Source organism: Charadrius vociferus, unplaced genomic scaffold (genome assembly GCF_000708025.1).
Source record: "Charadrius vociferus isolate BGI_N301 unplaced genomic scaffold, ASM70802v2 scaffold324, whole genome shotgun sequence".
NCBI classification, from domain to species: Eukaryota; Metazoa; Chordata; class Aves; order Charadriiformes; family Charadriidae; genus Charadrius; species Charadrius vociferus.
The window spans coordinates 3,127,534-3,140,110 of NW_009648041.1; the positions used below are offsets into that span (position 1 = coordinate 3,127,534).

The window sequence follows — 12,577 nt, forward strand, 5'->3', positions numbered from 1 at the left end:
AAACCAGTTAGATTTTCAGGATTACCCACGTTTGTCTTTCAATAGCCCATTTTGCAGCTTTCGCTTAACATGGGTGAATTTTAGTTGTTGTTGATTCGCTGACTGCTGATTAGCTGTAGTGGATTGTTGCTAATGCGTTAAATCTTCTGAGCGTCTTAAAGGCCTGATATGTGATCCATTATCTGCTGCTCTTGCTGGATGTCCTGACTGACTCTGGTGGATCTTGGGCTGACCCTCCAATTTTCACAAAGCCCCTCTTGTGGACGCAAGGGCTATTATCAGATTGCATTCTCTGTCAAAATTGTCAATGAAATTAAGAGTTCCTTCTTCCCAGCTCAGTCTAAACCACTCATTGAATGTTGTTAAACTGACATGATGTGTAATGCGAAGCACTAACGACTTTTATAGAGATTTAATAGAAGGTGCTCATTTTTTCATTGATATTAATTACTAATTATAGTCAATGTTCTTTTTTAGGAACAAATGTTCATGAAGCCCAGCGTATTCTGAATGAAAGTGGACTCCCCATCACGTCTGCAAATGACCTGGAGGATGCAGCAAAGAAGGCAGTGGCTAGTGTGGCCAAAAAATAGCAGCCTGAAGATATTCTCAAGGAAAGTGTGTGTGTTTCACAAGATATCATTCCTGTTGTTATTTCAGAGAGGATTAGTGGAGTTTTCCTGATCGGTCATCAGTTTTGGTGGACTTAATTTGTGATACATGGCAAACTCAGGCCATAGGTTAGACTTCAGAAATTTTGCAGCTGCGTTCTCAAAAAGTTTCTATGTCTTCATCTAATTTTGGTAATTTTGTTATTCAGAATTGTAATAAGTAGTACTTCACTTCATAAAGCCCTTTTTCTGCTTTCCTTCCAAAATTGACACTGCTAAACTCATGATAAGATACAGTAATTAATCATTGACTTCTATCAACAGGATTGTTCTTTAATCAAACACATGTGGTTCACCAGTTTCACAATATTTTCAATCTTTTGTTTTATATTGTAAGGAGTAAACTATTAATGGGTTTATATTTTTATGGACTTTTACAATAATGTAAAAATTGTGCTTACAAAATCTATTTTTATTCAAATGAATAATGTTTATTTTCTTTTTTAGAAATCACACATTTTGCCTTAAGATTGTTTTCTTTTGTAGATGCCAAAATATACCTCACAATAGGAAAAGGGATTGAATAGTTGGTAGTGAAAGGACCTTCCATTCATATACTGTGCCTATAAGCTGGTGAAATGTGATTCATTTTATTTTCTAGTTTTTGGAAATGAGGTGCAGTATTTCTAGGTGTAACAGTGCCATACAGAGAGCTTTAGGAGGATGTGTCTGCCAGTAAGAAAATGGCTGCTAACTTTTTAAAATAACCTCTTTGATAAGTATGTCACTGCTGTGAGGTTTTAAAATAAGATGAGAACCTGAAGCAGTTTTCTGTCAGGAGCATGGAGCATTCTTCAGTTGATTTAACTTCCAAAAAACATTTCTGATTTATTGGGAATAAACCACAAATGAACTCTTCCATTTTTAAAGTATTTGATTTCTCGGGCATCGGTAAAAGTATGTTGAATAAAAAAAAAAAAACACAAACTTTCAGTACTCAGATATTGACCGAGATTTATTTTGATTATATATTCTTTTGTAACAGTCAAAATTCAATCTGTTAGTTACACAAATCATTCATTCAGGGAACAGAAGACAATACCAAATGGCTTGTGTAACTAAAGAACTCAGTACAAATCTCACTCAGCCCAGGAACTACATGCTGAAAATCATCAATAAATTTGAACAGTGAACAAATGAGTTGGATATTATGATCTGGTCTTGTAAATGGGCAGAGAGGTAAAAATTTGTCTAATAAATTCTTAATTGTGATTTTTGAGCAGCTCTAATCAATACCGTGTTCTGCTTAGAAAAATGTAAATAAATTTTTCTTGACATTTCCATTAAAACTGTTACATTCAAAATAAATTATCTGCACTAATCTCTGGCTCTTGACACAAATAGTATAGATAGGTTGCTATCATCAATTACTGTAGATTTTTCTTCTCCATTCCTTTATGTATGTATTGCTCAAGGAAAAAAAATATATGACCATTAGAATAGCAATAAATATGCCACTAGGTATGTACTTATTGACTGAATGAAGGAGAAGGGTATCGTTAGCAGTTCTTGTGAAGGTGCACAGAAGCACACTGCTTTGAAGGAAGAAATGTTTACCTCACCACAACAAATAAAAAAAGTCACACTCTATTTTATATGTTTTAATACTGGAAATAGAAGCATTCTGTGGAAGAACTGTTTATGCAATATTGTCTCACGCTGTGTATCTAACTTCTGATCTCAAAACCATTCATTGTGTGTGTACATGATAATTATTCTGCAAAGATGAACACTATGTCCACCGTTTCGTCAAATAAATGTAAAAATGAACCGTTTAATGACTTCGTCCTTTCTATAAAATTGAAAATTGTTTAATTTGTCTGTTGTGTTATGTGTTCTTTCATTCAGCGTTTTGTTACAGGTGGGTGAAATCAAATGCATAGGAATTTAGTTTCAGGTGGGTAATATTGGTATACTCTTATATACGTGCTTTTTCTCTTAAAAAGTAAATCTTTTTATCTCTCTATATATGTTCTCTTATACATAGGCTAGTACAGACAAGTTTTATTCCTCTTAAGCTACATACAGAATAGAACAGTATAATTTTTAATTTTCTGGTGTCATATGGAAAATTTCATAAGCTCTGGGGTTGTGTTTTTGAACGTTTGGCGTTTCACTTGCACCAAGGCACTGTTCACTCTCTGTAACCAGAGGTTCTCTTTCTGTGTCCGGCTTATTTGCTGTGGCCTCGGGAACTGGTTTGGTTTTATTTGCATGGGTCATTTCTCTGTGTATGGAAATGCGTAAAGTTAGTTTGGGTCTCCCTTGGAAAGGAATTTTAGTTACATTTTCTGTGATTTTTAGCTGTTATGAATTGCAAGTAAATGCAAAACCTAGAAGGGCTGCTTTTGTCTTTGCTCAACCGTGCAGGGTCACAACCTGGCAGGAGTGGGGTTTGCTGTCCTCAGCAGCTGTCTGCCTGATTGCTGCCCCCCACCCCAGCGGGGCTGGACACAAGCTCCGCTCCGGCCAGCCTGATACAGCTGAAACCTAAAAGGCACGTACAGGAGAATTGTCCCTACCACAGCAAGCGAGCAGCAATGTAAGCAGTGGGTAAGTTCCGGTTAATTCCTTTTGTGAAAGTTTTGAGTGGCATTTAGTGAGCCTTTAAAACTTGAAAGTTCAGCCTGTATTAATAAAGCTCTGTAGGACTGGGCGCTTAGAAGGCAAAACAGGAGGAAACTGTTAATGCTGACATTGTGTTACATCTTTAACAAGATACCTTTAAATTCTCACAGCGAAAGTATAACAGCTGGGAGTTCTGCAGTAATGTCCTTAACGTTCATTTACTATCCTATTTGTCAGGCCTGTTCTTCCCTGCATCCGGAAAAGCAGCTGGTATCATGCAAAATTGCTGTGGTTGGAACAGCATGTCAGTGCAAATCCGTCACCAGATGAGATCCCGAGCGGGGCCGTCCCTTCACAGCGGAGTGTGCTTCCCCAGTCAAGAGCAGTGCTGCACCGCTTGCCTTGCCCGGTCACCTTGGGGGTTTTCAGACCTGGGCACCCACAGTAACCTCTGGTTATTGCGTGTCAGGTTGGCCCGGATGGTTCCCTGGTGCGGAGAGCTGAGCGTGCTACTAGCCAAGTGTACTAAGAGTGGTCCAAAGCCCAGGTCTGAGCAGCCCCGCTGGGCTAGAAGAGCCGGGAAGTCTGTGTGCACAAGGTTAGGTGCTGGCAAAACCATGACCTATAATAAAAGCTGTCAACTTAGTTACAGAAATCCAAAAACCTCCTCGGCTTAGTGCTTTATTACATGACATGTAAAATGCCAGTATGAGATGCTGCTGTAAGCCTCTGAACTGATTGCAAGATTTCATGCCTTGTTTCTCTTTTTGCTGCCTTTCAGAAAGTTGGAGGTTTTTTTGAAGTCAAGGTCAGCTCTAGCAAGGGGCAAGTGGGGGAAAGCGGGTCATTGCATGCTTTGATGTATCATCTCAGATTCTTTCCCCTTCCTCTACTAAACTTCCTGGTTTTTTCCCCACTTTTCCACTCATGTAGCTCACTCCCTGTGCTTCCTCACTACTTACGGTGTCATCCTCAAAACTGGCAGAGTCCATGTCACTGGATTTTGCCAGGTTTGCATGGTTGGGCCAGCTGGTCTGGAGCTGGACGTGTTGGGTGAGCTTCCAGCCGCCTGCCTGGGAACTGGGTGTGCTCTGGTCAGCCCATCTGCCAACGCCGGCCTAACACCGTGCTACCAGTAGGCATGAGTGACGAGGTGAGGCTGGTGTACACCAGCCTAAAAGCCATCCTAGAATCCTCTCTATGCCTTTTCCCTGCCTGTCCATTGCTGTCCTGGGAAGCGAAGACCTCAACCTCCACTCGCTTCTATACAACAGGAATAAACGCAGGAGCAGAAATGGGCCGAGGAACAGTTTGACTTCCCTGTTCAGGAGCGCCAGGCTCTGAAATGGGGCTGTGTTTCAGAAAAGTTGTAGACAGTTATTTTTGTAAGAGATAAGAGGAGTGGAAAGCATGGGAAAACTTGGCACGCCTTGTAAAGGACTGCTTCAAAGAGAGGAGAAATACTCTTCTTCAAGGAGAAACAGTCTTCCTCAAGTCCAGTGTGAACAGGACAAGCAGTGAGGGGCTTTGACTGTGGTTAAGGGACATTTAGGTCAGACTTATAGCCAGAGGTAAGCCAAGGAACGGGCTGTGAAATCATCAATGGGTGTTTTTTGGAGTTAGATGAGCATCTGTCAGGGATGGCTTAAGAAGAGTTGATTTTTGCCTCAGGGCAGAGGGACGGATGAGGTGACCTTCCAGCCTGATCCGATAGGATTTAATGCTTGTTGGTAAGGTTTTGTTTTCTTATTTTCTTCCTAACTTGTAGGTACAGGAAGGAAAAAGGAGGACAGATCTGGTGGATTCTTGAAAGAAACTGTTTTTAATTTAGTCGCCAAGAATGATCTGCAGCTGCCAGGGAAATGAAAAGCAGATTATGCAAACTCAAGACTTTCCCTAACAATGGGAGCAGTGTTATTGCAATGCATAAAAGGCTGAGCAGCGAATTAGGGGTATCTATCAACTTTAATATGTTTAATTTAAAAGGGAACAGGTTGCACCAACAATTTTTTTTCTACTTAATGAGGCCCATTCATAAGTAGAATAACAGGATTTGCCTGTCACCCAGAGGAAATCATGGTGTGTGTATTTGTACTTTGGTGCAAAACTTGTGTTGATCGCAGTGATTTAAAACTTTTTCCAGCCCAGCTGCAGTCAGTTTGATGTCAGGATCCTTTCATCCGGAGACAGATGCACCCTTGGTAGAATCCTGAACATATCTGTGTCTTTGTTCAGCCTCACAAAGTAACAGCTAAAGATTAAAAATAAAAGTATACATGGATTATTGCCTGTTATTCCTCAGGGATAACTGCTCTGAGATAAGATTTGACTTATCCAAGACCTGGTAGCCCCCTCCTGCAGACTGCAGAAGGAGCGTTAGTGCGTATGGGAAGTTGGTCTTTTGCATTGCCGTATTCTGCCCATGTTTGTGGGTGCTGAGTGGCGTAGGGGCAGTAATAGTAGAACATTGCATAGCACATGATGCTCCCCATTTCTTGGGGTCATTCCTTTTCTATAGGACTTAGGGCACTGAAGAGGGAAAAGGTTTTCTGTCCATCTGGGATCACCGTGCCAGGCTGGAGACAGGACTTGCCTTCATTCTGGTGTGTGGATAGATGCAGGCTGCTTTCCATGAGCTACCCGTTCCACATGCTGTTCACGTAAGTACGAAGTGGGCTTTATGGGCAGGCAGATGGAAAAAAATGGGGGGAGCCCACAGGACTGGATGGGGATGGCAGGTGGATCCTCCCTGGGCCTCAGGGAAGGCTCTGCTCCACGTCTTCTGTATCTCACACTGCTTCTAAGAAAGAAGCTTCACACTGGAGTTGTGATGGTTTCCACCTCTGCCCTCCTTGTTTCCTTGGCTTAATCCTACTTATCAACAAGGAGAAAGCAAGAGCAATGCCACTAGGAGAGTATTCCCTTCTCCCATCATCTTGGCACAGGCAATGCATCATTCTGGACCTCCTTGTGTCTGCATAAATGGGGAAATACCCTGGACCTCAATTCCCAATTAAATCCTGGCTAATTTGTAATGAAATCTAACAGACAAAGCCAAGCCTGGAGAGAAGGAAGCGGCTGACAGAAACAGGTTATTCCATGAATTAAGTGCTGTTGGGATGTGCAGCATGAGGGGATTTGGAAACGGGGTCCTTTGTATTTACCAGAGCAACTCTTCTGAACACGCGCATGCATACAAGCAGGCCATCGTCAAAGAGGTGACAGTGACAAAGTATCGGTAAGTGAATCCGGGAAAGGAGGGCTCGGAGAGATCAAGTGCAAGAGGTTTTGCATTTCTCTAGATACAGAGATGGGAAAATGAGAAATTTGATCTTTCTATTATAATCGACATAAAGAATTGCAGGTCAGCAAAAGGCCACGCAGCTAAACAAAGCTGTTCCCTTTAAGTTTATTTCAAATGTCTCTTTGCTTCGGCACTGTGTCCTTCAAGACTTTCCCTCTGTAATTGCATGTGGCAGCCTCTTTACAGCTAGATGCCGATTGCTGCTCTCCAGCCGCTCCGAAACAGAAATAAAAAATAACAGGCAAGAAAGGGCATTGCTGCAAGTGCTTAGGAGAGACGGTCCTCCTTTGTTTCACAGATGGGTCAGTAGAGGGGTTTACAAAATGCCATTTTGTTCATGAGCGCTGCTCTGTTTGGCTCCGTGACCAAACACTGGCCAATACTCAGCAGTTGAGTCCCCATAACAACTCTCCCTTTTGCTTCCATTAAAAGGCTTTACCCTGCAAGGCAGCACAGTTCAGGAAATAAATGGTATTTGTTGCCCTGCCTTACCTGGGCTGCTTGCTTAGCAAAACCGACCTTTTGCCCCAGCTACGTAGGACCAGAGACTTCATTCAAAGGGTATTGGCAGCAGAGTGGTGTTAATCTCCCACAGCTGTAATATCCTGGTCTGTAGGGGAGCCAGGTTTGTGAAAACAGACAACCTGCAGCTTTGGAGGGATTCATGCTGTGTTTCAATAGGAGAGCAGCAGCGCTGCCATTGAACGTCAGAAGGTTCATCCTCTGTCTGCCACCAAGCGACGGGCAAGATGGGGTTTGCATAGCAAATGCAGACCGACATGTGTCCTGCCCTTATGCACCTCTCTGCCATGTACAGACAAGCTCAAACTTTATCATGAAGGTGTAAACTGTTTCTTTATCACTAGAAGATATGGGGCCTAAAATCCTGTGCTCCTGTGTAGGTCGTTAGGATGTGCTTGACCCGCCCCTGGAACGGGTGCCGGGGAAGCTGGTCGGTGTTGGCAGCTCTGTGCAGGGAGCTCCTGGAGACGGCTGGGCAAGCTGAGTTGCGATCTCGGCCTCTTTTTTTCCCTCACACTGGGGTTGATGGGGTGCTTTTCTCACTGTCTCTTTTGCTTTTCCATTTTCTGAGGGAAATACGAAAAGAAGGGCTTTTTAGGAATTCTGACTGTAGCATTCCTAGGAGCATTCCTGACTGATATCAATAGAAATTGCTAGGACTGTCCCAAAGAAAACAGTATTAATGGGAAGTCAGGCAAATTCCCACTCACTGAAGTTCAGCTTCATTGATTAGCACTGCTCAGCCTAAACCCCAAGTTCCTGAGGTGCTGGAAAGCCCTTAGTGCCACCGGCTTTTCTACTGTTTTCCGAAGTGCTTTTCCCATATTGTGCAGCAGGAGGAATAATACTTCACGTGTGAAGATGTTAATCCTCCTTGAGTTGTGCTCTAAACAAGCATGTGCAAAACACAGGGAAAATGAAGCAATACGTTATTTTGCATTTAATTTTCCATAACTATTGTCTTGTAGCCCTGGTGAAATGTTTGACATAACACACCTCCACTGCTTGTCTGCTGAACATCTGGTAATCAGTCCTTAAATTTGCTTCAGAGAATACTAAGAGCAGAAAGTAAATTTTCTCAGACATGCAGAATGTCGCTTGCAAGAGAATCAACCTTTTTTCCATTATCACCATGATGGGTTCAGGATACTGCTGCTCTCATGTCAATGTCCAGAACGCTGAGTGCTTCCTCATCAAGACAAAACTTTTGAGGACAACAGCAGCTTGCTGTCAGTGTCAGTTCTCCATGTGTACAACTCAACCTTAGAGCTTCAATCCTATTGATTTCCTCAACATTATCCATCTATTGATTTTTCCACTATCCTCTGGATTATACCCATTGTAGAAATTGCTGCTCGCAAGCCTAAAGAATTCTTGCTGTCATGCTCCATCTGCTGAAGCCAGCCTGTTCTTGCATGACAGCTGCACTGGCTTTTCTAGTTGGGAAATTCCCGTCTCCATCCTCATGAGGCTGCCCTTTGAAAACAGCTTGCTTTCAAAATACACGGAGGGGTCTGCCAGAGCTGTGCCTCCTTCTAACGATTGATTTCCAGGTTTCATCATTAAGCTTGAGCTTTTTCACATCACAGCTCGAGTTCTGCCCTGGTAGTTTCCAGATCTTGCACAGATCTGAAAATGCAGCAATGGCAGCAGAAGCAAAGCCCGTGCTTGCAGCCTGTACTTTTATGTATGGTCTCTTTTATTCTGCTGTCTGTTGCTGGTGTCAGAACCACCCACACACTGTGTTTGAGTCTCTTCTAAGATGGGTACTAAAAGCAGGTAATTCAGAAAGTGCCTGTGTCACTCCCAGCCTTCAGGACCAGCTGTGTGGTATCTCTACAGACATCCCAGGCACCTCATCCCTAACTAGGTATATGGGGTTCACAATGAAACATTAATTTGGCAACTCACAAGTAGGTGCTGCTTTAACGGTTTGCCGGTTTTCCCTTTCCTCTCCTCGTGTCGCAATACTGTGTCTGCTCTAACAGCAGGGAGAGGTGGCTGAGACCCACCATGTCTGTAAACACCTTCTATTTCAGGGAAACTGAGCTTCGTCTAAACTGGAAATGTGCTTGCCGGGTCTTTCTGTCTGATATTTTTACAGGGTGGGTGATGGAGACTGGAAAAACACCTTTTGGATGTGTCCTCTGGTTGCGTGTCTCAAATCCAGTCACTGTGGAATCTCTCTGATGTAGAAAGCCAATGTTAAAATTGAAGCGCATTATTGAATGGACATAACAGACCTTTCAGCTGTGGCGGTCAGAGAGCAGAGTTTACTCTGGACACGCTGATAATACACCAAAGACATTTTGGGTAAATATTAGCCAAATCCTGACGAGTTTGCAGCACTCGATCAGGGGTAGCAATGGAGTTGCTAATGGGACTGCTTGACGGATTTTGTGACACATGCAGTCAGGTGTAATACAGTTTGGTGCATTTACTGATTGGAAATGTTTGTCTGAAAGCTTCTACCAGAAATTTTGTTTCTTGGTAAAATGAAAAATTTGAAGCATGAAAAAATGGTCAACGTTTAGATTTGTTCACAACTGAACTGTCACAACTGATTTTTGGAGCCAAAGGATCCCTGCAAGATTCTTGCTTTTCCTTGTAGTATACGTAAACACAACATTGTGAAAAAACTTTAATGGGTAGGAATTTTCTACCACACTTTCCCTCTTCAATTTTCAATCAATTCTGTCTTTCCCCAAAAAGGACAAAAGAAACCAGACTGGTAAAACCAAAATAACTTTCTAGTAAAATTCAACTTATTAATTAGGCACAGTAAATATACCCGTAACAGTGTAATGTTTCATTTCTCAGGCCTGAGCTACGAGTGGGAGCACAGGATGAAGGCTGCCCTTGCAGTCGGAGCAGCCCGGGCGTTGCTGTCCCGCTGGCTGTGGGACGATTCTCGGCGGTGGGAGCAGCTGCTGCGGCCCCTCGGCTCCCATCCATTCACTGCCTCTCCAGACTGGCTGGATGCCAGCAATTAGAAACTAATTGAGAAGCTTTAAAAATGCATCTCTTCCCCATTCCTTCTGCTCTGTTTAATCCTCTAACCATCCCCATCAGAATTCTTCACAGGGGATTTTGCACCGCTTTACTGTTTGCTCAGTGTTTGGAGTTAGCGCAGGTATCTCAGCAGAGTGGGACTGTTTGGGGACCCAGGAGGGACTCACTTTCCTTGCTGTCTTCTCTGCTGCTCCATTCTCCTGGGCAGTCCCTGTTTTTGCATAAACTGGGATGTCACCTGGTTGCACGAGCGTGTCCAAGTCCCACAGCTGGTGCACTTAGTGAAACCAGTGTGGTGCCTACAGTGAGTTTGGTGGTGTGGAGATCAGGGTATGGCTACGTCAGAGCAGGTAACACTGGCAGGTATTTCTGTGCTTTTCCCTTATCTCAGTTTAGAAATAAAACCTGTCACGATTGATAGCCTGAGAATTTCCCAGAAGTGGGAAGAAAGCAGCTTCGTCTCATCCTCACTGACTTCTGGCCATTTCTGGACGCATGATAAATGGATTACTGCGTCCTTTGCCTGGCCGCGAGGAACCCCCAATCAGTGACCGAGGGCCCATTGTATTCAGCATTATTCAAAGAAGCAACACTGAAGTCAGGCAGTGCCCGAGAGAGCCAGCGATCCTCTTCTGGTTTGTAAGTCTTCCCCTGACTTGTAAGCCATTCCTTCTCCCAGTTAGTCCCAGGTGATAGATGTTTGTTTCCTGCATACAGCAGGGTGTGGAGGCAATTACCCACCTCCTTCCTATAGCTTCTCCCCTGGCTCTACACCTCCCTTCTGCTCACTCTGTCTCCTGGCATCCTCCTGCTCTTTTTTTTCTAGTCACCAGATAATCCAGAATACCAATGGAAGTCAGGAGTGTGGTAGACCTTTGTTTTCATCCTTAGACTTTGCTGACTCCACGGAGTGTGGATCAGAACCCGTGTTATCGCTGTCACAACTCTTGTTGGTTTAGTGACAGTTTTGCCCAAGGAAGGAATTAAGCACAACGACTTTAGATGCCCAGTAAGTAGAAAACAAGAAAATGCTTTACCACTTAGACCCAGCTGCTCACTAGCAGGAGGAAGATGTTTGGAGCATGTCTTGATTGCACAGAACAAGCATGGCCATCGCTATGCTTTCCCCTCCTGCCTAGGGTGGCTGCACAGAAGTGCTTGGGGTTATGACAGAGCAGCTTTATGTCACTTTTTTTCCCCCATTTGTTCCGATTCCCCAGCCCACTTACCAGAGGAGGACCTGCTTCCACAGGTTTAGTGCTCGCCTCTGATAAAGCTCACCAAGAGATTTATGAAAGTAAAGTATTAAGATCATAGTTTGTCAAATGTCAATAAGCCGAAAAAAGAGCTCAGCCCAGCAGTTATAGAGATCCAGCAATTAAAGCATTTGATGAAAGTATTTTATTGGAGTATATATTGCCATTTGGTCCAATTATTCTGCCATTAAACATTAAGAATAATTGAACCAAATGGTGCCCAATAGAAGGAATACATCTGCTCTGATTAATTCCTGCCAAAAGGCACTGGAAATCTTAGTACAAGCATTTTGTCAACCAAGATAACAGTATTTTTCTCTCCAGCTGATAAAGCAGGGCTTTTGAATCTTATTTATGACGTATAAATTGGCTAATTTGTTACCAATATCAAACAGCCCATAAGAATCAGGCAGTGTAATAGCTAACAAAATACTGACAGCTTCATCACTTGCTGACTGCATGGAGTACAATATATACTCAATTAATAGAGAGTGCAATTATCACAGAAACTGGGAGCAGGAACTAATTATACAGAAGCCAATCAAAACCAGCCCAAAGCAAGGCGGGATGTATTTCAAGAAAATTGATGGTGGGTTTATTTTTTTTTTATGTCTTTTTCCTTTTCTTTTTTTTTTTTTTTTCTTCTTATCTCCATACTGGTCTTAACTCTGTGAGAGGGAAGGGGATGTGGCATCAACAGGAAGAAAAAGTCAGCCAAGAGCGTGGCCATAGTGCTACCACTGAGCTCTAGCACAGGTTCCAATTTCTTTATGAAACAGAAAATCACAGTGTTTTTCTGTTTAAAAACATTGCAATTATGGTATAAGTAGGGATAACCAAAACACAGCTATAGCAATCCTTTCCCTAAGGTATAAGAGACTTGCAGACAGTGACAGATGGGAACACTTTTGAAGGAAATTTGAGGAGAAAATAACATCTTGATACGTATTTTGAAAAAAATGGTGCACTCAAGGAAGAATCTTTTAAACCCCTAGGAAGGGCAGCTTTTAATTTTGGGATGAATACAGCACTGGCTTGTTAAATTCCTGATGGTCTCTTAAATACTCAGTAGTTGCTAAAGTAAGAGGTCATTCTGCTTTTTACACTTAAGTTGAAGCAAAAAAACCCAAACCTCTATATGAAAAATATTGATTTAAGCTATTGTCCTTGGCTTTGCTTTCCTATAACTCTCATATCTTGGGTAATGTTGGTCAGTCTTGGAAATAAGCCTAAAAATATAGAAA

The 12,577-nt window shown here is 42.7% G+C and overlaps 1 protein-coding gene across 1 annotated transcript in view; it reads left to right on the forward strand.

Annotated features, from left to right (window-relative positions):
• The window catches only part of SUCLG2 (succinate-CoA ligase, GDP-forming, beta subunit), a 231,940-nt gene extending 231,033 nt beyond the window's left edge, over positions 1 to 907 (forward strand). Inside the window, exon 12 of the mRNA XM_009883621.1 lies at positions 478 to 907. Coding sequence (XP_009881923.1) covers positions 478 to 593 — 116 coding nt within the window. The 3' untranslated portion in view covers positions 594 to 907. The remainder of the gene's footprint in view (positions 1 to 477) is intronic.
• Positions 908 to 12,577: the final 11,670 nt, after the last annotated feature.